The sequence below is a fragment of the Symphodus melops genome (assembly GCF_947650265.1).
Source record: "Symphodus melops genome assembly, chromosome: 6".
NCBI lineage: Eukaryota > Metazoa > Chordata > Actinopteri > Labriformes > Labridae > Symphodus > Symphodus melops.
In genome coordinates, this window is record NC_136696.1 from 1,854,910 (window position 1) to 1,880,518 (window position 25,609).

Below are 25,609 nucleotides of genomic sequence, written 5' to 3' on the forward strand. Positions count from 1 at the left end.
GAATGCTGAACTGAAGTCTATGAACAGCATTCTGACGTCTGAGTTTTTGGAGTCCAGGTGGGTGAGGGCTGGGTGAAGAGCAGAGCAGATTGCATCCTCGGTTGATCTGTTGCCCCGGTATGCAAACTGGTAGGGGTCCAGGGTGGAGGGAAGGGAGGATTTGATGTGGGCCATGACTAATCTTTCAAAGCCCATCATGATAATGGGGGTCAGTGCAACGGGTCTATAGTCATTGAGAGTGGATGGTGATGGCTTCTTTGGAATGGGTATGATGGTGGTCGTTTTGAAGCATGATGGAACAACAGTCTGCCTCAGAGAAGTGTTGAAAATGTCTGTGAAGACGTCTTTAAGCTGCACGTCTTTAAGCTGCACAGTCCTTCAGCACACGGCCAGGGATGTTGTCTGGACCTGCAGCCTTGCAGATGTTGATGTTGGAGATGGTTCTCTTCACGCTGGCTGCAGTCAGGCACAGGGTCTGGTCGTGGGGAGGAGGGGTGGTCTTCTGTGCGGGCATGCTGTTGTTTGCTTCAAACCTGGCAAAGAAGCAGCTGGTTCTGGTGGTGGTGACGTCATCAATGCATTTGCCGATGTAGGAGGTAACAGTGTCAGAGTACTCCTCAATGTCTGTGTGGTTGTTGTAGGTGGCTGCCTGCTTAAACATCTCCCAGTCTGTGGTTTCAAAGCAGTCCTGAAGTGCAGCAGAAGCCCCCTCTGGCCACACACATGCCTGCTTCAGAACCGGTTTGGTGACTTTAACCCTGGGTCTTTAAGCTGGCAGTAGCATTTCACTGATGTGGTCAGAGTGGCCAATGTGGGGGAGGGGTGACGCCTTGTAAGCACCTTTAACAGATGTGTAAATCATGTCTACGGTGTTACCTCCTCTTGTGGGGAAGTTCACGTGTTGGTGGAAGTGGGGTAAAACCGTCTTGAGATTCGCATGGTTAAAATCCCCTGCGATGATGAAAAATCTGTCTGGGTAGGCTGTCTGCTGCTCACTGATGGCGTTGTAAAGTTCCCAAAGTGCATCGACTCTATCCGCGTTGTTGTTAGTGGGGGGGATATACACAACGACGAGCAGGGTCGCTGTTATCTCCCTCGGTTGATAGAAGGGACGGCACTTTACGATCATAAACTCCGCCAGCGGTGAACAGTGTTTACATACCACAGCTGCATCCCGACACCAAGCATCCCGGATGTAGACACAGACACCACCACCTTTCTTCTTTCCTCCTTTATAAAGGATTCTGTCCGAACGGTAGCATGTGAATTGTTCAAGCTGAACGGCGGAGTCCGGGATGCGTTCGTTCAGCCATGTCTCTGTGAATATGTACGCACAGCCATCCCTAACGTTGTGATGCGCAGCTCTCATCAGCTCTATATGGTCCATTTTATTGTCCAGAGATCTTACATTTGCCAGTAAAAGAGTCGGAAGAGCGGTCCTGTAGGGCATTTTAGTGAGCCTCGCTTTTATGCCTCCACGTTTACCTCTCTTTTGTTTTCGCTCGCACCGTTTGCGCTTACGTCTCCTCTCCAGGGGGTAAGCTGGCGCGCGAAGTAATCCCAAAGTTTGAAGCTGTTGTCTCAGGGATTCAGGTAATAAATCCACAGAAATGCCGTTTCCATTTGAGCCCAGTAGAAACTGACAGCTGTAATTGGGTTTTTCCGTAGTAAAAAACGGAAAAAGTCAAAAGTTAGAAAAAATAAGAAAACACCGCTCTATCAGCTCAACAGCTCAACACCTCTAAGACCAAGGAGCTGGTCATTGACTTTTCGAGGTCCAGACGGAGGATGCAACCTCTTCTGTTAGAGGGAGCTGAAGTGGAGGCTGTGGACTCCTACAAATACCTCGGGCTGTGTCTAGACAATAAACTGGACTGGACAACACACACCAACCACCTGGACGGGAAGACACAAAGCAGGATGTACTTCCTAAGGAGACTGCGGTCCTTTAACATCTGCAGCAAGTTGCTGGGGATGTTTTACCAGTCCGTGGTTTCCAGCGTGCTTTTTTACACCGTGGTATGCTGGGGGCGCAGCATATCCAAACAGCACACATCCAGACTGGACAAACTGATCAGGCGGGCCGGCTCTGTGGTCGGCATGAAGCTGGACTCTCTGGTGACGGTGGCAGAGAAGAGGACACTGGACAAACTGCTGGATATTATGGACAATGCCAGCCACCTTCTGCACACCGTCATCAGTAACCAGAGGAGCCGGTTCAGTGAGAGACTGCTCTTTCCCAAGTGCAGAACCAACAGACTCAAGTACTCCTTTGTCCATCATGCCATCACGCTCTACAACTCCTCACTTGGGGGAAGGAGGACTAGAGCACACGGGACAGAGGGGTAGGAGTTGGAGCGTCTTTCCTTCTACCCTCACTGTGCAATAACACATGGACACTTTCACGTGTATGTGCAATAATCTCAACCAATAATGCAATAATCATTGTCTTTTTTGCTTCTTCCATGCATATTTTTTGTATATTTTTTCCAACGGAAGAGTGTTCTATTATTTATGCTATATTATTCTTTACATTGTTACTTTCTGTTACCTGCTACATTTTTATTGTATCTGCTGCTGGAACCTAAATTTCCTTGAGGGAGTCATCCCAAAAGGATCAATAAAGTTCAGTCTAAGTCTAAGTCTAAGGAGAGAGAGGGGCCACTGCGACTGCTTGCGCCGCCGGCCAAAGGATGGATCCCTTTCTGCACCACCTCCTGGACAGCCAGCGGAGCAGCTTCTCTAGCAGACTGGTCCAACTCCGCTGCCACAAGGACAGAAACCGGAAATCTTTCCTTACCAAAAGCCATAACCCTGTACGACAGCGAGCAGAGAACTGTCATCATAATCATTTCTGTCTCTTCATACTGGAACCTGTTCTGCTCATGTAAAGTTTATTATCCCTGCACTCAGGTTCACTTCACCTGTGTGCCTATGCATTATTATCATTAGAGTCAATAGTTTCAACAGCTAACTTGTCTGTTCTCACTATTGCACTTTAATATACTGTATGTATCGCAGATTTTTGCACTCTGTAATACTGCGCTCTATATCAATCTGCTCACTTACAAGCAGCAGCTGGTAAAAAGGTTAAAGCTGAAAATAGGGTTCTTCTTTAGAATCAATAGTCCGTCCGTCGGTTGTTCCGTTTTCAACAGATTCTTGTTCATGACTAAACGGCATCCTCCGGGGTGGAAGAGTCGACTCTTTTGACTCCCAAACGGCTCTTAATTTAGGATCTTCTGTACCCTCATGTTTGAGCTTAACTTTGGAAATTTTTCACGATGAAAGTGAAACCCTTTTGCTTTCAGTATAAATCTATTAGAAGGCTTTAGTCTCATTCTGTGTATTTATTCTGTTGCAAAAGCATTCTTATTCTTGTTAAATATTTCAATCAAACTTTTGAATTGCACAAATACAAAAATGCTAATACAAAAAAAATGCAAAGAAATATACAGAACAGAACCAGTACTCTTTAATCAATCATCAGCTGTCTCAATCACATGCCACCTTGCTGGCCAATGAAAACAAAGCCATGAGTAGAGCTGGAGCTAACCTGCTGTCAGAGCTAAGCAGTAAAAGGAAAACACTGGGAGATGGTGTTAGTGTCAGTCTGACTTTTTCAGGTGAGCCTGGCTTTCTTTAGCTTGGTTGATGAAATACCCCCTGGACTTCAAAAGGAAGCCAATGCAGAAGTGCAAAAATCCTGCAATTCGTCACGTGTCCTCTTGAGGCAATTGTTGTGCAGCTAAACGGCTTTTCGCCTCTGTGAATTTAAATGTGCCATCTTAACAATGGCTTTAAGGAGAATGCTTGAGCCCAGATAAATGATTCTCACCTGTACATGTTCTTTTGTGATCAGTAAATACACATCGGGCACTGTTAACGCTTTTGAGTGTGATTTCATATGGACCATCAAATCCTTTTTAACTGAGAAAGATTTGTTGCATATTGGGCTTACCTGCCCAATATGCAACAAATCTTTCGAACGTGTACTTTCAAGGATGATTCCGAAGAGAACCTTTTCCCACAGGTGCTGCAGGAGAAATTCTTCTCACCTGTGTGTGTTCTCATGTGTCCTGCCAAATTACTTGTACATCTGAAAAATTTGCCACAAGTTTTGCAAGCAAAAGGCTTCTCACCTGTGTGAATTCGAATGTGAATTTTTAACCCGAACTTTTGGCGGAATGCTTTCCCACAGGTGCTGCAGGAGAAAGGCTTCTCACCTGTGTGTTTTCTAATGTGATCTGTCAAATAACCATGTGCTGTGAAAGATTTGCCACAGGTCTTGCAAACAAAAGGCTTCTCACCTGTGTGAATTCGAATGTGATTATTTAACACTGACTTTAAGTAGAATGCTTTCCCACAGGTGCTGCAGGAGAAAGGCCTCTCACCTGTGTGTGTTCTCATGTGTTCTGCCAAATTACTTGTACTTCTGAAAAATTTGCCACAAGTTTTGCAAACAAAAGGCTTCTCACCTGTGTGAATTCGAATGTGAATTTCTAACCCTGACTTTGAGGAGAATGCTTTCCCACAGGTGCTGCAGGAGAAAGGCTTCTCACCTGTGTGTTTTCTTGCATGAAGAATTAGTTTTGACTTTAAACTGAATATTTTCCCACAAATCGTGCAGGTATGAGTCTTCTTACCTCTGTGGACACTCAGATGATTTTGTAATTCTGACTTTTTCTTAAAAGATTTGCCGCATGTGTCAAATTTAAAAGAGTTTTCACCCTGGTGAGGACTACAGTCACTCTCTGATGTTTTACTCTTCTGACTTCTTCTTTTGTCACTGTTTTTCTTTGGGTCTGATTTTCCAGTTGATTCTGAGACTCCGAGCTCTCTTCCTGTGGGATCTTGATCCTCATCGTCATGAGAGTTGTGAGAAAGAAGCTGGTGTTCACTCTTTAGTTGAACTTCACTGTGGTCACTCTCCTCATGAGTAAGAGTCAACATGAATGTGTCAGTCTCCTGCTTCAGTACCAGCTGCTCTCCCTCCTGACTGCTGCAGTCTTCCTCCTGCTCCTCTTTAATCTGTGGAGGCTCTGGCTCCTCTTGGTCTGGACTGGAGTTCCTCTCCTGGTTACAGAGCTGCTGGTCAGCCAGAACCTCCTCCTCCTCTTTACACACATGTTGCTGTGGGAGAGCTGGAGGAAGACAAACAAAAGCATTTATACTAAGATGTCCCTGAGCAGATCAAAGGCTTTGTTAAAGACAGGAAATCAGATCAATTGATACAGACAATAATCCAACAACAAACGACAAAAACAAAGATGTGCAAATAGGGCTAAAAGTAATTTTGCTTTTACATCACAGTTGTGATTTGTGCTTGTTACACATAGCAGGTTGGTTTTCCGTGATAACTGCTCTCATATCTGGCAAATGGAGGGACGTCCAAAACAGCCATGTGGGGGTGCCTTAAAACCGTCTACCTTCTCTGGTCCAAACAAAGACGAGACCATTCAGCACTACAAAACAGTGTTGGCGTTATGGGGGGGCATTCGCGGGCCGTGCCCCCCCTAGCGGTTACCCCATGATTTGTTAACTTGTTTCATGCTAGGAAACCCCCAATAGTTAATTGATCTCCAAGTATCCAAGGCAGCATAGAGTTCCTACCTTGACATTGTCTTCTCAATCACGGTGGGTAAAAATAATTTATTATTATTATTCACAGCTGTCAAATGTTGCATTAGATTGTGTTTTGCATGACTAGCACACTAGTCACTCAGAATTTACACCAATTTTACAAAGAGTGATATTTTCTCCATCAATTCTGGTTTGGCTTATGATGTCATCAAACGTCCACCAATTACAGGTGCCAATCACAAGCTGGCGCCAGTCCACAGGCGAGATGTTCACAATAGCCTAGTTGATGAAGTTGAAGGTCCAAGGAGGTGGAAATGCACATTAAACCTCTCAGCCTATGAATGGAGTGTTATTATATGGGGGTCAGGCCTACAGTGGAAACAGTCCGAGCCACTGTGCCCCTCCAACTTCCATCATGTGTTTGGTGTAAAAAAAAATCCTATTCATTTAGTGATGCATTTTAAACTCACATATTTTTACTGTATTAAATATAAAACGTTAATGAAGGAGAAAACAAAGGCTAAATATATTTGTTGCATCCTGGGCTACATCCACAAAGGTGCCTGCACATTGTGCCCCCCAGAGCAGTCTCAATGCCCCCCCACCTAACGTAGGCTGGAGCCCACACTGCTACAACATAGCATGTTTCATTAATGTCTAATCATATACTAAGGTCCTTTTATTGTTTCATACAGTTCATGTCTTACAGATTTCTCCTTTAATACTTAAATAATAAAAGTAATTATTATTTAGTTGAATTCTTCCTCTATCATTCAGAGATAAAGAAAAAAATGTTACTTGTTGTGCTGACTGGATATTCAGTGTTTTTCTCCTTCATTGTAGTTAGTTCACATTGTTTCTTTTTAAAGCACAATAACTGATATACTATACCTACCTATATAAGAGCTGGAAATATAATTATTTATAACAGGAATGCCTTTTCTCTCAATGAAGATGTTTGGGGCTCTTGATTCGCGTTTGCAATTCTCGGCCACCGTAGTTTAGAACACCGTAACAGACATTGCTGTCGAATTAAAATAAGTTAGGCAGTTCCTCACCTGTTCTGTGTAAGATGATGTGAGGTTTCCAAACGATATCCAGCAGTCTGCGCTGTCGATCTATCTCTTCCTCGTGCTTGATGATAGTTCTTTTAAAAACTACAAATATGTCTTCCGCAGCAGCCGTTAGTCGCTCGTTGATAAACTCTCTCAGACTCTCAGCTGAACTCATTTTATAATCGTTATTTTATTCAACTTTAAAAAATACAACTAACTACGACAACAGGCAAATCTGAAAGGAGACGTAGCTGCGACCGGAATTGGCGCTCTTGCTTATTTACTTCCGCTGTGTGTCACACTATAAAATACCGGTAACAACGGAGGTGCGGAAGTTGTTTTGTTCCGATTTCATCATATTTAAAACAAAAAAATTCCGTGCCATTCAAACTACAAAGAAGTACATAAGTATTCACTACTGAAAGTTTAAGAATAACAACATGACTTTGTATAATTTGTAGGAGACTCAATATTTGCAGACTCAATACTTTAAGTAGCCTAACTGTTCACATTCATTTTTAAAATAAGTTATGAAGGGTTTTCTTTTATTCCAATTATGTATGTGATATTTACCCAGTAAGAGAATTATTTTAACCATGTTGGAAACCTTTTAGGAAGATCATCCATACATATCAAAATCTGAAAAAGTTCAAAGGAGAGGTTCTCAGATCTGATATTTAACCAGCTGTAAAGATTCCGCCAAAACTGAAATGTGACTGAACAAGAAAAGAAGAGTTACTCAGTAGTTTCAGGCTCTTCTCAGCAAAAACCCATCTTGATTTACTTCCAAATGAAACCTTTTACATAACATTTCAACATCTTGGGAAACGTTCAATATTTTAAGTTGCATCTCTTTCAGTTTAGGAATTTCTGGGCATTTAAGATACTCGCAATATTTATATTTTATCGATTGAATTTTTCAGTAAATCTGTTGAACTGTAAAATTGGCCACATTCATCCATTAAATCAATAACAAATACAATCTTTTTGCCAGTCTTTATTTTAACATAATCTTTCTATTGATTGTCCTGGTTCTATTATTCCACAAAGTGGAGCCATGTGGTCTGAAGTTGTAGGTAAATATAATTTTACAGTGATGCAAAATTTGTTCATGAAAGTTTGAGAGCTTGATAGGAAGTTTTGAAATCTCAAAGTCACAGCTCATCAAAAATTCCAATCTTCCAAGTTTTTGGAATAAGCACCTTGGTATATGGAACCGTAATAAATCAGGCTGTGCCAAATAGTTTTTTTTATGATCAGTAGAGGACAAACATAGAGCGACTGACAAAGGATAAATGAGTTTTGATATGCCTTCTACCTTAGTTTAGAGAATTCTACACAGGATAGATAGGTCTCTAATAAGCCAATAGTTAATACATTATTTCATGGTATATATTTTTCCTCCTATGTTTTTTCTTTTTTCTTTTGTTCAAATCATTAGATAATGTTATGCCAAGGTATTTCATTGAACTTTTTACAGGAATGTTTTCAATAGCTTCTCTGCGTGAATAAAGAAGAAACACTTTTTTAAATTTAGTGATACATTTAAGGATATATCTTTCAATAGGATAATTGTGTCATCTGCAAATTGATTCTGAGTTTATACTTAAATATGGTAGTTCATTTTAGGTGTGGGTTGTTTTCAATGAGGTAACCTATAGCCCTGTTTCCACCGAGCGGTTTGGATCGGTTCATCTCAGTACGGCGCGCATTTTGCGGTGTTTCTATACACTAATCCTGGGAAACATCCCCAAATAACCGACCTGTAACGCCCTCCTTTCTGGGACCCTTCTGTTGGGGTGCCATGAATATCAAGCCGACCTGAAAAGGTGGAGCTAAACACTGCAGTCCGCTGATTGGTCAAAAGAATTGTCATTTCCCATGTGCTGTTGGCAAACAAAACACGATTGTTCATGTATGCATTTCTCCTCACCGCACACAGCCTTCTCTGAAACAAAGCTTGATAGAGTTTTTGTAAGAAAGAGTCACATGCCAGTGACAGAGTAGATGAATTGCTGGATGTCTTCCATTGTTGGTTTTGTTTGTTCCCGGAACACCTCCGTAGGGGGGAGTCCGGGAGACTCCGGAACAGATGCCCGAGCCACATCAGCTGACTCCTCTCGATGTGGAGAAGTAGCGGCTCAACTCTTAGCTCCTTCCTGGTGACCGAGCTCCTCACCCTATCGCTAAGGATGCGCCCAGTCACCCTACGGAGGATGCTCATCTCAGCCGCTTGTGTCCGGGATCTCATTCTTTAGGTCATGACCCAAAGCTTATGACCATAGGTGAGGGTAGGAACGAAGATCGACTGGTAAATCGAGAGCCTTGCCTTTCGACTGACCTCCTTCTTCACCACGACGGACCGATACAGCGACTGCATGACTGCGGACGCTGCACTGCTCCGTCTGTCAATCTCACGCTCCATCCTCCCCCTACTCATGAACAAGACCCCGAGATACTTAAACTCCTCCCCCTGTGGCAAGGACTCCCCACCGACCCAGAGAGAGCAAGCCACCTTTTTCCAGTCAAGAAACACGACCTCAGAGGTGCTAGAGGCAACAGGAATGCATCATGCGCAGAAAGCAGAGACGAGAGCCCATGGTCCCCAAACTGAATCCCCTCCGGCCTCTGGCTGCACCTAGAATTTTTGTCCATAAAAGCTATGAACAGAACTGGTGACAGAGGGCAGCCGTAACGGAGGCCAATGCCCACCGGAAAAAAGGTCCGACTTACTGCCGGCAATGCGAACCAGACTCCCACTCAAATCATACAGGGACCGGACAGCCCTTAGCAAATTGCCCCGGACCCCATACTCTTGAAGCACCCCCCACAGGACGCCACGGGGGACACGGTCGAAGGCCTTCTACAAGTCCACAAAGCACATTGTTCCTCTTGGATCTGAGGTTCGAATAATGGCTGGATCCTCCTCTCCAGTATCCTGGAATAGACTTTCCCAGAGAGGCTGAGGAGTGTGATTCTCCTGTAGTCGGAACACATCTTCAGATCCTCCTTCTTGGAAAGAGGGACCACCACCCGGCTGTGCCAGTCCAGAGACACTGTCCCCGACCTCAACGTGATGTTACAGAGACGTGTCAACCATGACAGTTCCTGCACATCCAGAGACTTAAGATACTCAGGGCAAATCTCATCCACCCCCGGAGCCTTGCCACCGAGGAGCTTGCCAACCACCTCGGTGACTTCAGCTTGGGTGATGGACGAGTCTACCTCTGAGAAGTCAACTTCTACTTCCTCAGTGGAAGATGTGACGGTGGGATTAAGGAGATCCTCGAAGTATTCCTTCCACCGCCCGACTATATCCCCAGTTGAGGGGGGGGGGGGGGGGAGAACTAAGGCCAAAAGAGTAAAAGAGGACGATAAAACTAAAGAAATAATATTGATTTATGGACAAGAAAATCTCAGTCAGCAAGATACATGAACAAAATTACATTTATTTCTTCTTCTTCTTCTTTATTTTATCCCAATTCAAAGGCACAGAGAAGCACTAAAGTGGATGATGTATTGTGTGTTAAGGGTGGATAGGTGTGAGGTACAAGTTGCAGTGTACAAGCCGTGAACGAACACACTACGTTATGCACTAATGGTCACCACGAGCCCTGAGAGATCCGCTGCTTGTTTGGCCAGATCGGCTTTAAATCTGTTTGAATTTTGACGTGTTAATGCAAAGAACCTTTTGCTGTAAGTGATGTGCAACAGATACTGCAGGTGTACGTCTTTTTACCTGTATGAGAATGATTGCGGTTACTTAGATGTTACACCTTTCCCACAGGTGCTGCAGACGCCTCTAACCTGTGTGTGTTTTCAAGTGTCTAGTCAAATACCTTTTTAATGGGAAAGATTTGTTGCATGTTGTGCAGGTAAACGGCTTTTCACCTGTATGAATTCCAATTATGTGTACTTTCAGGTCTGAGCTCCTAGAGAAGCTTTTCCCACAGGTGCTGCAGGAGAAAGGCTTCTCACCTGTGTGTGTTCTCATGTGTCCTGTCAAATTACTTTTACTTCTGAAAGGTTTGCCGCAGGTTTTGCAAACAAAAGGCTTCTCACTTGTGTGAATTCGAATGTGATTATTTAACCCTGACTTCAAGTAGAATGCTTTGCCACAGGTGCTGCAGGAGAAAGGCTTCTCACCTGTGTGAATTCGAATGTGATCAGTTAACCCTGACCTTGAGGAGAATGCTTTCCCACAGGTGTTGCAGGAGAAACGCTTCTCACCTGTGTGTGTTCTTGCATGAAGAGTTAGTTTTGACTTTAAACGGAATATTTTCCCACAAATTGTGCAGGTATGAGTCTTCTTACCTCTGTGGACACTCAGATGATTTTGTAATTCTGACTTTTCCTTAAAAGATTTGCCCCATGTGTCACATTTAAAAGAGTTTTCACCCTGGTGAGGACTACAGTCACTCTCTGATGTTTTGCTGTTCTGACTTCTTCTTTTGTCACTGTTTTTCTTTGGGTCTGATTTTCCAGTTGATTCTGAGACTCCGAGCTCTCTTCCTGTGGGATCTTGATCCTCATCATCATGAGAGTTGTGAGAAAGAAGCTGGTGTTCATTCTTTAGTTGATCTTCACTGTGGTCACTCTCCTCATGAGTAAGAGTCAACATGAATGTGTCAGTCTCCTGCTTCAGTACCAGCTGCTCTCCCTCCTGACTGCTGCAGTCTTCCTCCTGCTCCTCTTTAATCTGTGGAGGCTCTGGCTCCTCTTGGTCTGGACTGGAGTTCCTCTCCTGGTTACAGAGCTGCTGGTCAGTCAGAACCTCCTCCTCCTCTTTACACACATGTTGCTGTGGGAGAGCTGGAGGAAGACAAACAAAAGCATTTATACAAAAATGTCCCAGAGCAGATCAAAGGCTTTGTCTGATAGAAATCAAACAATGGCTCAGCGAAAACTCTCTGCAGCTCAATGCAGACAAAACAGAAACATTGATTCTCGCCCCTGATGACTCAATTCTAGGGATGTCGATATTGACTTAAAAATGTAATATTTGGAAATATCGGTATCGGATTTTTACAACCGATATTGGAACCGATATTGGAATTTCCGAGTCTGCATGAACGCAGCATGGGACGTTTATGGGCGCGCGCTTGATGACGTTAAACAACAAATATGACACGCTGGACTTGTGGCTAACAAGTTAGCTCACCCGGTGAATGAGGTGTCCGTGGTTTGGAACTATTTCCAAATGTCAACTACGGATAATAAATGTGCAATTTGCAATGACTGCAAAGCGTCGGTTATGCGAGGAGGAAACAAGGTGTCTTCCTTTAATACATCATTTAATAACCCATGTCAAGAAGAATCACGCGGAGTTGCTACATTTGCGCAGCAAAGTGATGAAAAGAAGCAACAGCCGAAACCGAAGAAAACCACACAGTTGTCGCTTAAAGAGTCAACTGAGAAAAAACAATGTGGCAGCAATGGAGAGGCTGCTGGTGGAAGTGCAGATGACCCAGGCCGGGAGGACCAGGACTGCCCACCTAAGAAGGCTCGAACCTGCGGGACATGTACCAAGAAATCCCTGCAGAGAATGAAGTTGCAGCTCAAGCACCTACAAGCGAGACAGCGCAGGTGAGTAATTGATTAACTTAATCATCAAACTAAATGTAATCTGCTGTGCTGAGTGCGTCACATTAAAAATATACATTACATACAATGAATACAATAACCATTTGGCAGTCAGTGCTTCAAAGAAAAATAAATAATAGAAATTATATTAAAGAAATGGAGGAATTCTATTATATATTTATTACCTGTCTCTCTTTTTTATTCTTTCTTTAGGTGCATGCATACCTAGGAGAAGCCATCCCCTCCAAAGGATGCCCTTTGGAGTACTGGAGGCATCAGGAGAGAGGATTTTGTTACTCTCAAAAGAGATTGAGCCCAGTTTGAGTATATTATTTGACAAGTTATGGCCAGTCATTCATTGACTATGTTTGTTTACAACTAATGGACTGAAGATATGCCTCTTCCTTTTTTTATATTGTCTGTGGTGTTGTTTAAGGCTGTTTGTTGTTGAGGTTTCTCTCTAACACTAAATAAATATGGCACTTTTTTCCATAATTGAAGTTGTTCTCTTATTTTTCTCAGTGTGTACATTTGGAAAGCCATGTTTCATTCAGATATGCATCCAGTGGGGCATCACAATAAAATTATGCATAATGTGTTAATTCCATAGGAGATATTTTATGTTGTTGTTACCTAACAGTTTTGATGTAAAAAGCCTGCATATATCGGTATCGGTGATATCGGTATCTGTAATATCGGTATCGGAAATTAAGAGTTGGACAATATCGGAATATCGGATATCGGTAGAAAAGCCAATATCGAGCATCCCTACTCAATTCCAGGGATTAAGCAGTTCTTGGGGGACCTAGGCCATTCCGTGAAGCCTAGTCTTGGAAACCTGGGAGTTATCTTCGACAAAGACTTTAGTGCAGGACTGTAAGCAGCTGTCAAGGAACTGCTTTTTTCAACTGAGGAAGATCTCCAAACTTAGAAACATGGTTTCACAGAATGATTTGGAGCTCATTATCCATGCATTTGTGTCTTCACGTTTAGACTATTGCAACAGTTTGTTTTCTTGTCTAAACAAGAAAGAGCTCTCTAGACTGCAATTAGTTCAAAATTCTGCAGCAAGAATTCTGACCCGCACAAATAGGAGGACCCACATATCCCCTGTTCTGAAAGACCTTCACTGGCTGCCAGTGTCCTTTAGGTTCAGGTTCAAAATCCTGGTTCTGGCTTTCAGAGACTTGCATGGTCAGGCTCCCTCTTACCTTAGTGAGCTGATCCAGCCTTATGCCCCTGTGCGAGCGCTGAGGTCTATGGATCAGAACCTGATGAAGTTCCCTCCAGCTCATTATCACACTAGAGGTGACCGGTCTTTCCAGGTCGTTGCTCCGAGGCTCTGGAATGAACTTCCGTCATCGTTGCGCTCAATTGATTCAGTTGACACTTTCAAGAGTCAACTGAAGACGTTTTTATTTGTCCAGGCTTTTAATTAGTCTCTTTTAGGGCTGCTATGATCTTTGTGCTGTCTGTATATTGCTTGTGATGTTTTAACCTTGTTTGTGAAGCACTTTGTGGCCCCTGCCTGCAAAAAGTGCTATATAAATAAAATTTACTTACTTACTTAAAGACAGGAACTTCAGATCAATTGATGCAGACAATAATCCAACAACAAACAACAAAGATGTGCTTCAGTGCAAAAAGGACTAAACGTAATTTTGTTTTTCCATCACAGTTGTGATTTGTGCTCGTTACACATAGCATTTTGGTTTTACGTGATAACTGGTCTTATGTCTGGGAAATGGAGGGGGGGTCCAAAACAGACTTGTGGGGGTGCCTTAAAACCGCATACCTTCTCTGGTCCTCCCTACAGAACCCTCGCCCAATTCTTACCAATCAGAAAGGCCTGTTGTTTGTGTTTAAACAATTTAAAATGTTTAAACACACACAAAAGCAAACAAAAGGCTTCTCACCTGTGTGAATTCTAATGTGATTATTTAACACCGACTTTAAGGAGAATGCTTTCCCACAGGTGCTGCAGGAGAAAGGCTTCTCACCTGTGTGTGTTCTTGCGTGACGTTTCAGTTGTGCCTTTAAACTGTATATTTTCCCACAAATCGTGCAGGTATGAGTCTTCTTACCTCTGTGGACACTCAGATGATTTTGTAATTCTGACTTTTTCTTAAAAGATTTGCCGCATTTGTCACATTTAAAAGAGTTTTCAGCCTGGTGAGGACTACAGTCACTCTCTGATGTTTTACTGTTCTGACTTCTTCTTTTGTCACTGTTTTTCTTTGGGTCTGATTTTCCAGTTGATTCTGAGACTCCGAGCTCTCTTCCTGTGGGATCTTGATCCTCATCATCATGAGAGTTGTGAGAAAGAAGCTGGTGTTCACTCTTTAGTTGATCTTCACTGTGGTCACTCTCCTCATGAGTAAGAGTCAACATGAATGTGTCAGTCTCCTGGTTCAGTACCAGCTGCTCTCCCTCCTGACTGCTGCAGTCTTCCTCCTGCTCCTCTTTAATCTGTGGAGGCTCTGGCTCCTCTTGGTCTGGACTGGAGTTCCTCTCCTGGTTACAGAGCTGCTGGTCAGTCAGAACCTCCTCCTCCTCTTTACACACATGTTGCTGTGGGAGAGCTGGAGGAAGACAAACAAAAGCATTTATACTAAGATGTCCCTGAGCAGATCAAAGGCTTTGTTAAAGACAGGAACTTCAGATCAATTGATGCAGACAATAATCCAACAACAAACAACAAAACAAAGATGTGCAAATAGGGCTAAAAGTAATTTTGCTTTTACATCACAGTTGTGATTTGTGCTTGTTACACATAGCAGGTTGGTTTTCCGTGATAACTGGTCTCATATCTGGCAAATGGAGGGGCGTCCAAAACAGCCATGTGGGGGTGCCTTAAAACCGTCTACCTTCTCTGGTCCAAACAAAGACGAGACCATTCAGCACTACAAAACAGTGTTGGCGTTATGGGGTGGCATTCGCGGGCCGTGCCCCCCCTAGCGGTTACCCCATGATTTGTTAACTTGTTTCATGCTAGGAAACCCCCAATAGTTAATTTATCTCCAAGTATCCAAGGCAGTATATAGAGTTCCTACCTTGACATTGTCTTCTCAAACACGGTGGGTAAAAATAACTAAAAAATCAAGATGATTTTATGTTTATTCACAGTTGTCAAATGTCGCATTAGATTGTGTTTTGCATGACTAGCTCACGATTCACTCAGAATTTACACCAATTTTACAAAGAGTGATATTTTCTCCATCAATTCTGGTTTGGCTTATGATGTCATCAAACGTCCACCAATTACAGGTGCCAATCACAAGCTAGCGCCAGTCCACAGGCGAGATGTTCACAATAGCCTAGTTGATGAAGTTGAAGGTCCAAGGAGGTGGAAATGCACATTAAACCTATCAGCCTATGAATGGAGTGTTATTATATGGGGGTCTGGCCTACAGTGGAAACAGTCCGAGCCACTGTGCCCCTCCAACTTCCATCATGTGTTTGGTGTAAAAAAAAATCCTATTCATTTAGTGATGAATTTTAAACTCACATATTTTTACTGTATTAAATATAAAACGTTAATGAAGAAGAAAACAAAGGCTAAATATATTTGTTGCATTTCCACTTGCGCCAGCCAGGAGAATGATTTATTTACAAGTTGTCATGGAAACAACACAATAGAAGAAGAGTTTAGCGTTAGCGTGGCAAGTGTACCGAGGGTTGCCGACCCCTGGGCTACATCCACAAAGGGGTGCGTGCAGGCACGAGCAAACTGTGCCCCCCAGAGCAGTCTCAAAGCCCCCCCCCCCCCACCTAGCTTAGGCTGGAGCCCACACTGCTACAACATAGCATGTTTCATTAATGTCTAATCATATACTAAGGTCCTTTTATTGTTTCATACAGTTCATGTCTTACAGATTTCTCCTTTAAGACTTAAATAATAAAAGTAATTATTATTTAGTTGAATTCTTCCTCTATCATTCAGAGATAAAGAAAAAAATGTTACTTGTTGTGCTGACTGGATATTCAGTGTTTTTCTCCTTCATTGTAGTTAGTTCACATTGTTTCTTTTTAAAGCACAATAACTGATATACTATACCTACCTATATAAGAGCTGGAAATATAATTATTTATAACAGGAATGCCTTTTCTCTCAATGAAGATGTTTAGGGCTCTTGATTCGCGTTTGCACTTCTCGGCCACCGTAGTTTAGAACACCGTAACAGACATTGCTGTCGAATTAAAATAAGTTAGGCAGTTCCTCACCTGTTCTGTGTAAGATGATGTGAGGTTTCCAAACGATATCCAGCAGTCTGCGCTGTCGATCTATCTCTTCCTCGTGCTTGATGATAGTTCTTTTAAAAACTACAAATATGTCTTCCGCAGCAGCCGTTAGTCGCTCGTTGATAAACTCTCTCAGACTCTCAGCTGAACTCATTTTATAATCGTTATTTTATTCAACTTTAAAAAATACAACGAACTACGACAACAGGCAAATCTGAAAGGAGATGTAGCTGCGACCGGAATTGGCGCTCTTGCTTATTTACTTCCGCTGTGTGTCACACTATAAAATACCGGTAACAACGGAGGTGCGGAAGTTGTTTTGTTCCGATTTCATCATATTATTTAAAACAAAAAAATTCCGTGCCATTCAAACTACAAAGAAGTACATAAGTATTCACTACTGAAAGTTTAAGAATAACAACATGACTTTGTATAATTTGTAGGAGACTCAATATTTGCAGACTCAATACTTTAAGTAGCCTAACTGTTCACATTCATTTTTAAAATAAGTTATGAAGGGTTTTCTTTTATTCCAATTATGTATGTGATATTTACCCAGTAAGAGAATTATTTTAACCATGTTGGACACCTTTTAGGAAGATCATCCATACATATCAAAATCTGAAAAAGTTCAAAGGAGAGGTTCTCAGGTTCGATATGTAACCAGCTGTAAAGATCCCGCCAAAACTGGAATGTGATTGAACAAGAAAAGAAGAGTTACTCAATAGTTTCAGGCTCTTCTCAGCAAAAACCCATCTTGATTTACTTCCAAATGAAACCTTTTACATAACATTTCAACATCTTGGGAAACGTTCAATATTTTAAGTTGCATCTCTTTCAGTTTAGGAATTTCTGGGCATTTAAGATACTCGCAATATTTATATTTTATTGATTGAATTTTTCAGTAAATCTGTTGAACTGTAAAATTGGCCACATTCATCCATTAAATCAAAAACAAATACAATCTTTTTGCCAGTCTTTATTTCAACATAATCTTTCTATTGATTGTCCTGGTTCTATTATCCCACAAAGTGGAGCCATGTGGTCTGAAGTTGTGGGTAAATATAATTTTACAGTGATGCAAAATTTGTTCATGAAAGTTTGAGAGCTTGATAGGAAGTTTTGAAATCTCATAGTCACAGCTCATCAAAAATTCCAATATTCCAAGTTTTTGGAATAAGCACCTTGGTATATGGAACCGTAATAAATCAGGCTGTGCCAAATAGTTTTTTTTATGATCAGTAGAGGACAAACATAGAGCGACTGACAAAGGATAAATGAGTTTTGATATGCCTTCTACCTTAGTTTAGAGAATTCTACACAGGATAGATACGTCTCTAATAAGCCAATAGTTAATACATTATTTCATGGTATATATTTTTCCTCCTATGTTTTTTCTTTTTTCTTTTGTTCAAATCATTAGATAATGTTATGCCAAGGTATTTCATTTAACTTTTTACAGGAATGTTTTCAATAGCTTCTCTGCGTGAATAAAGAAGAAACACTTTTTTAAATTTAGTGATACATTTAAGGATATATCTTTCAATAGGATAATTGTGTCATCTGCAAATTGATTCTGAGTTTATACTTAAATATGGTAGTTAATTTTAGGTGTGGGTTGTTTTCAATGAGGTAACCTATAGCCCTGTTTCCACCGAACGGTTTGGATCGGTTCATCTCAGTACGGCGTGCATTTTGCGGTGTTTCTATACACTAATCCTGGGAAACATCCCCAAATAACCGACCTGTAACGCCCTCCTTTTTGGGACCCTTCTGTTGGGGTGCCATGAATATCAAGCCGACCTGAAAAGGTGGAGCTAAACACTGCAGTCCGCTGATTGGTCAAAAGGATTGTCATTTCCCATGTGCTGTTGGCAAACAAAACACGATTGTTCATGTATGCATTTCTCCTCGCCGCACACAGCCTTCTCTGAAACAAAGCTTGATAGAGTTTTTGTAAGAAAGAGTCACATACCAGTGACAGAGTAGATGAATTGCTGGATGTCTTCCATTGTTGGTTTTGTTTGTTCCCGGAACACCTCCGTAGGGGGGCGTCCGGGAGACTCCGGAACAGATGCCCGAGCCACCTCAGCTGACTCCTCTCGATGTGGAGAAGTAGCGGCTCAACTCTTAGCTCCTCCCTGGTGACCGAGCTCCTCACCCTATCGCTAAGGATGCGCCCAGTCACCCTACGGAGGATGCTCATCTCAGCCGCCTGTGTCCGGGATCTCATTCTTTAGGTCATGACCCAAAGCTTATGACCATAGGTGAGGGTAGGAACGAAGATCGACTGGTAAATCGAGAGCCTTGCCTTTCGACTGACCTCCTTCTTCACCACGACGGACCGATACAGCGACTGCATGACTGCGGACGCTGCACTGCTCCGTCTGTCAATCTCACGCTCCATCCTCCCCCTACTCATGAACAAGACCCCGAGATACTTAAACTCCTCCCCCTGTGGCAAGGACTCCCCACCGACCCAGAGAGAGCAAGCCACCTTTTTCCAGTCAAGAAACACGACCTCAGAGGTGCTAGAGGCAACAGGAATGCATCATCCGCAGAAAGCAGAGACGAGAGCCCATGGTCCCCAAACTGAATCCCCTCCGACCCCTGGCTGCACCTAGAATTTTTGTCCACAAAAGTTATGAACAGAACTGGCGACAGAGGGCAGCCGTAACGGAGGCCAATGCCCACCGGAAAAAAGGTCCGACTTACTGCCGGCAATGCGAACCAGACTCCCACTCAGATCATCCAGGGACCGGACAGCCCTTAGCAAATTGCCCTGGACCCCATACTCTTGAAGCACCCCCCACAGGATGCCACGGGGGACACGGTCGAAGGCCTTCTACAAGTCCACAAAGCACATTGTTCCTCTTGGATCTGAGGTTCGAATAATGGCTGGATCCTCCTCTCCAGTATCCTGGAATAGACTTTCCCAGAGAGGCTGAGGAGTGTGATTCTCCTCAGTCAGCAAGATACATGAACAAAATTACATTTATTTCTTCTTCTTCTTTATTTTATCCCAATTCAAAGGCACAGAGAAGCACTAAAGCGGATGATGTATTGTGTGTTAAGGGTGGATAGGTGTGAGGTACAAGTTGCAGTGTACAAGCCGTGAACGAACACACTACGTCATGCACTAATGGTCACCACGAGCCCTGAGAGATCCGCTGCTTGTTTGGCCAGATCGGCTTTTAATCTGTTTGAATTTTGACGTGTTAATGCAAAGAACCTTTTGCTGTAAGTGATGTCCAACAGATACTGCAGGTGTACGTCTTTTTACCTGTATGAGAATGATTGCGGTTACATAGATGTTACACCTTTCCCACAGGTGCCGCAGAAGCCTCTAATCTGTGTGTGTTTTCAAGTGTTTAGTCAAAAAACTTTTTAATGTAAAAGATTTGTTGCATGTTGTGCAGGTAAACGGCTTTTCACCTGTATGAATTCGAATTATGTGTACTTTCAGGTCTGAGCTCCTAGAGAAGCTTTTCCCACAGGTGCTGCAGGAGTAAGGCTTTTCACCTGTGTGAATTCGAATGTGACCAGTTAACGCTGACTTTTGGCGGAATGCTTTGCCACAGATGCTGCAGGAGAAAGGCTTCTCACCTGTGTGAATTCGAATGTGAGTTTTTAACGCTGACTTTTGGCGGAATGCTTTGCCACAGATGCTGCAGGAGAAAGGCTTCTCACCTGTGTGTGTTCTCATGTGTTCTGTCAAATGACCATGTGCTGTGAAAGATTTGCCACAGGTCTTGCAAACAAAAGGCCTCTCACCTGTGTGTGTTCTCATGTGTTCTGTCAAATGACCATGTGCTGTGAAAGATTTGCCACAGGTCTTGCAAACAAAAGGCCTCTCACCTGTGTGTGTTCTTGTATGACGTTTCAGATGTCCCTTTAAACTGTATATTTTGCCACAAATCATGCAGGTATGAGTCTTCTTACCTCTGTGGACACTCAGATGATTTTGTAATTCTGACTTTTCCTTAAAAGATTTGCCCCATGTGTCACATTTAAAAGAGTTTTCAGCCTGGTGAGGACTACAGTCACTCTCTGATGTTTTACTCTTCTGACTTCTTCTTTTGTCACTGTTTTTCTTTGGGTCTGATTTTCCAGTTGATTCTGAGACTCCGAGCTCTCTTCCTGTGGGATCTTGATCCTCATCATCATGAGAGTTGTGAGAAAGAAGCTGGTGTTCACTCTTTAGTTGAACTTCACTGTGGTCACTCTCCTCATGAGTAAGAGTCAACATGAATGTGTCAGTCTCCTGCTTCAGTACCAGCTGCTCTCCCTCCTGACTGCTGCAGTCTTCCTCCTGCTCCTCTTTAATCTGTGGAGGCTCTGGCTCCTCTTGGTCTGGACTGGAGTTCCTCTCCTGGTTACAGAGCTGCTGGTCAGTCAGAACCTCCTCCTCCTCTTTACACACATGTTGCTGTGGGAGAGCTGGAGGAAGACAAACAAAAGCATTTATACTAAGATGTCCCTGAGCAGATCAAAGGCTTTGTCTGATAGAAATTAAACAATGGCTCAGCGAAAACTCTCTGCAGCTCAATGCAGACAAAACAGAAACTTTGATTCTCGCCCCGGATGACTCAATTCCAGGGATTAAGCAGTTCTTGGGGGACCTAGGCCAGTCCGTGAAGCCTAGTCTTAGAAACCTGGGAGTTATCTTCGACAAAGACATGTCTTTAGTGCAGCACTGTAAGCAGCTGTCAAGGAACTGCTTCTTTCAACTGAGGAAGATCTCCAAACTTAGAAACATGGTTTCACAGAATGATTTGGAGCTCATTATCCACGCCTTTGTGTCTTCACGTTTAGACTATTGCAACAGTTTGTTTTCTTGTCTAAACAAGAAAGAGCTCTCTAGACTGCAATTAGTTCAAAATTCTGCAGCAAGAATTCTGACCCGCACAAATAGGAGGACCCACATATCCCCTATTCTGAAAGACCTTCACTGGCTGCCAGTGTCTTTTAGGTTCAGGTTTAAAATCCTGGTTCTGGCCTTCAGAGCCCTACATGGTCAGGCTCCCTCTTACCTTAGTGAGCTGATCCAGCTTTACGCCCCTGTGCGAGCGCTGAGGTCTATGGATCAGAACCTGATGAAGTTCCCTCCAGCTCATTATCACACTAGAGGTGACCGGTCTTTCCAGGTCGTTGCTCCGAGGCTCTGGAATGAACTTCCGTCATCGTTGCGCTCAATTGATTCAGTTGACACTTTCAAGAGTCAACTGAAGACGTTTTTATTTGTCCAGGCTTTTAATTAACCTCTTTTAGGGCTGCTATGATCTTTGTACTGTCTGTATATTGCTTGTGATGTTTGAACCTTGTTTGTGAAGCACTTTGTGGCCACTGCCTGCGAAAAGTGCTATATCAATAAAATTTACTTACTTACTTAAAGACAGGAACTTCAGATCAATTGATGCAGACAATAATCCAACAACAAACAACAAAGATGTGCTTCAGTGCAAATAGGGCTAAAAGCAATTTTGTTTTTCCATCACAGTTGTGATATGTGCTTGTTACACATAGCATTTTGGTTTTACGTGATAACTGGTCTTATGTCTGGGAAATGGAGGGGGGGGGGGGTCCAAAACAGACTTGTGGGGGTGCCTTAAAACCGCATACCTTCTCTGGTCCTCCCTACAGAACCCTCGCCCAATTCTTACCAATCAGAAAGGCCTGTTGTTTGTGTTTAAACAATTTAAAATGTTTAAACACACACAAAAGCAAACAAAAGGCTTCTCACCTGTGTGAATTCGAATGTGATTATCTAACACTGACTTTAAGGAGAATGCTTTCCCACAGGTGCTGCAGGAGAAAGGCTTCTCACCTGTGTGTGTTCTTGTATGAAGATTCAGTTTTGACTTTAAACTGAATATTTTCCCACAAATTGTGCAGGTATGAGTCTTCTTACCTCTGTGGACACTCAGATGATTTTGTAATTCTGACTTTTCCTTAAAAGATTTGCCGCATGTGTCACATTTAAAAGAGTTTTCACCCTGGTGAGGACTACAGTCACTCTCTGATGTTTTACTCTTCTGACTTCTTCTTTTGTCACTGTTTTTCTTTGGGTCTGATTTTCCAGTTGATTCTGAGACTCCGAGCTCTCTTCCTGTGGGATCTTGATCCTCATCATCATGAGAGTTGTGAGAAAGAAGCTGGTGTTCACTCTTTAGTTGATCTTCACTGTGGTCACTCTCCTCATGAGGAAGAGTCAACATGAATGTGTCAGTCTCCTGCTTCAGTACCAGCTGCTCTCCATCCTGACTGCTGCAGTCTTCCTCCTGCTCCTCTTTAATCTGTGGAGGCTCTGGCTCCTCTTGGTCTGGACTGGAGTTCCTCTCCTGGTTACAGAGCTGCTGGTCAGTCAGAACCTCCTCCTCCTCTTTACACACATGTTGCTGTGGGAGAGCTGGAGGAAGACAAACAAAAGCATTTATACTAAGATGTCCCTGAGCAGATCAAAGGCTTTGTTAAAGACAGGAACTTCAGATTAATTGATGCAGACAATAATCCAACAACAAACAACAAAACAAAGATGTGCAAATAGGGCTAAATGTAATTTTGTTTTTCCCACAGTTGTGATTTGTGCTCGTTACACATAGCATTTTGGTTTACGTGATAACTGGTCTTATATCTGGGAAATGGAGGGGGGGTCCAAAACAGACTTGTGGGGGTGCCTTAAAACCGCATACCTTCTCTGGTCCTCCCTACAGAACCCTCGTCCAATTCTTACCAATCAGAAAGGCCTGTTGTTTGTGTTTAAACAATTTAAAATGTTTAAACACACACATAAAATGTTCTTTAAATTTAGGACTTGTGGTTCCCTTTACTGATAATGTCAATAGTACGTTGACGTGACGGGCTCACTAACTTTCACAACATTGAATTATAACGTTATAAAATAATTATTGATTCTGATATTTGCACATCAAGACAATGTATTGCAGATTAACCCTTTACTCTGCACAACTGTTATAAAAAAACAGATTAAGCATCTGATTAACTCAAGCCAGTTTCTTCACAATATTGTAATGTGATTCTAAACATTTAGATAGTTAGAACCAGGTCACATCAGAAAACAAATACTAATAATATTTGTTTTTGATTTAAATCTTACTTAGAACATGATTGTTTGGGGGTTTTTTTGTTTCCCATTCAGCATGATAAGAAACTTTAAAGCGACTGTCAGCCTGCCAGGTCTTGAAGATATTTACAGTGACAGACTCACTCTTTTTATTCCTCTTCCTTCAGGAAGACAGTATTGCTCTTCATCCCGTCATGCAAATAGTTTTTTCCCCCATACACTATGTGCAGCCTGAGCAAGCACATACAGTCCCTACATCTGTTTCAATAGTCTACAGTCTGTTTACATCATGTACGTCTGCTTTTATCTGTTTGCATGCATGTCCTTTTACATCTTACTCCGTCGCTGTCCTCTGAATCTAACTCTGTGACTTGTGTTTTTGAACTTGTACTAACATATAGACACTTTACTCTCTGCTGCTCCTTGTATCTACCTTTGTTTGTATTCTAACTTTGTATCAACACTCTTGACACTTATTCTTCTTTGACACTTTGTTCTTTGTTAATTGGTTAAATGTTTTAGCATAGTTGCACTGTCGTTCATTTGCTGCTCTGTGTGCCTTTGAGTTGCCCCCCGGGGACAAATAACGTGTTTTGGATTGAATTCTAAATGTAAACATAATTTAAATGTTCAAGACTTTATTTTAAATACTTTATAGACGACAACAATGATGATATGATAAAACAACAGCAGATGGCACTTTTACTATGGTGATGAGAAATGGGATTCCAACTGATTACCTTTGGATCCCCAATGTTCTTCCCTATTACATCAAAAAAAAGCAAACGTTTTGATAACTCCATTTTAATTTAAAAAAAAAAAAAAAACAACAACTTTGAAAGGTTTCAAAAACGTTCAACCCCCCCCCCCCCCTTACAGTCTGTTGTTCCTCAGCTTTGGTCCAAACAAAGACGAGACCATTCAGCACTTCAACACAGCATGTCTCATTAATGTCTGATCATATAAGAAGGTGCTTTTATCATTTCATTCAGTACAAGTCTTACAGACTCCTCCTTTAAGACTTAAATAAGAACAGTATGATTATTTAGTTCCTCACCTGTTCTGTGTAAGATGATGTGAGTTTTCCAAACGATATCCAGCAGTCTGCGCTGTCGATATATCTCTTCCTCGTGCGCGATGATAGTTCTTTTAAAAACTACAAATATGTCTTCCGCAGCAGCCGTTAGTCGCTCGTTGATAAACTCTCTAAGACTCTCAGCTGAACTCATTTTATAATCATTATTTTATTCAACTTTAAATAACTTTTGTTCTGATATCAGTCTGAAAGGAGATGTCGCTGCGATCGGAATTGGCGCTCTTGTTTATTTACTTCCGCTGTGTGTCACACTATAAAATACTGGTAACAACGGAGGTGCGGAAGATTTATTGTTCCGTTTTAAACAGATTTTTTTTCTTCTTAACATTTTTACGTTGAAAAAAAACCCAGCATCCACTTGCTATTCAGAATACAAAGAAGTACATAAGTATTCACTACTAAAACTTTAAGAATAACAACATGACTTCGTATAATTTGTTAAGGGACTCACTATTTGCAGACGTCACTTTAAAAGCATAATAAGTATTGTTCACGTTCATTTTTAAAATAAGTTATGGAGGGTTTGCTTTTATTTGCATTTATGTTTGTGATGTTTACCCAGTAAGAGAATTATGTTGACCATGTTGGACACCTTTTACGGAAGATCATCCATATATCAAAATCTGAAAAAGTTCAAAGGACAGGTTCTCAGATCTGATATTTAACCAGCTGTAAAGATCCCGCCAAAACTGGAATGCGACTGAACAAGAAAAGAAGAGTTCCTCAATAGTTTCAGGCTCTTCTCAGCAAAACCCATATTGATCTACTTCCAAATTAAACCTTTTATGTAAGATTTCAACAGCTCGGTAAACGTTCAATATTTTAAGTCGTATCTCTTTTAGTTCAGAAACTTCTGGCCATTTAAGATACTCGCAATATTTATTAATTATCATTGTTTGATTTAATCTTATCTTAGCAGGCGACTTAAAATCAGAAAATAAAATGTATTTCAAAGCTTTTCCAGTA

The 25,609-nt window shown here is 42.1% G+C and overlaps 4 protein-coding genes across 6 annotated transcripts in view; 1 reads left to right on the forward strand and 3 right to left on the reverse strand.

The window, feature by feature from the left end:
* The window catches only part of LOC306825260 (uncharacterized protein), a 154,448-nt gene that overhangs the window by 20,053 nt on the left and 108,786 nt on the right, over positions 1–25,609 (forward strand). The window lies entirely within an intron of this gene.
* On the reverse strand, positions 3,376–6,840 carry LOC306825259 (uncharacterized protein). Of its 2 annotated transcripts, XM_079345882.1 has the most exons (3): positions 6,642–6,840; positions 4,311–5,144; positions 3,376–4,226 (listed from the first exon to the last, which is right to left on the reverse strand). In XM_079345882.1, exons 1-3 carry the CDS (start codon positions 6,811–6,813, stop codon positions 3,958–3,960), a joined length of 1,275 nt encoding a protein of 424 aa, XP_079202008.1. In that variant the 5' UTR covers positions 6,814–6,840; the 3' UTR covers positions 3,376–3,957. The 2 variants fall into 2 exon arrangements, with proteins under 2 accessions (XP_079202008.1, XP_079202007.1); XM_079345881.1 differs by having other exon boundaries at positions 3,376–5,144.
* Positions 10,441–25,234, reverse strand: LOC306825791 (uncharacterized protein; the record flags this gene model as incomplete). Its single annotated transcript, XM_079346747.1, has 4 exons — positions 25,202–25,234; positions 22,207–22,872; positions 20,238–20,321; positions 10,441–10,784 (listed from the first exon to the last, which is right to left on the reverse strand). Exons 1-4 carry the CDS (start codon positions 25,224–25,226, stop codon positions 10,441–10,443), a joined length of 1,119 nt encoding a protein of 372 aa, XP_079202873.1. The 5' UTR covers positions 25,227–25,234.
* On the reverse strand, positions 13,691–16,644 carry LOC306825263 (uncharacterized protein). The gene is made up of 2 exons (XM_079345888.1): positions 16,446–16,644; positions 13,691–14,803 (listed from the first exon to the last, which is right to left on the reverse strand). Exons 1-2 carry the CDS (start codon positions 16,615–16,617, stop codon positions 14,061–14,063), a joined length of 915 nt encoding a protein of 304 aa, XP_079202014.1. The 5' UTR covers positions 16,618–16,644; the 3' UTR covers positions 13,691–14,060.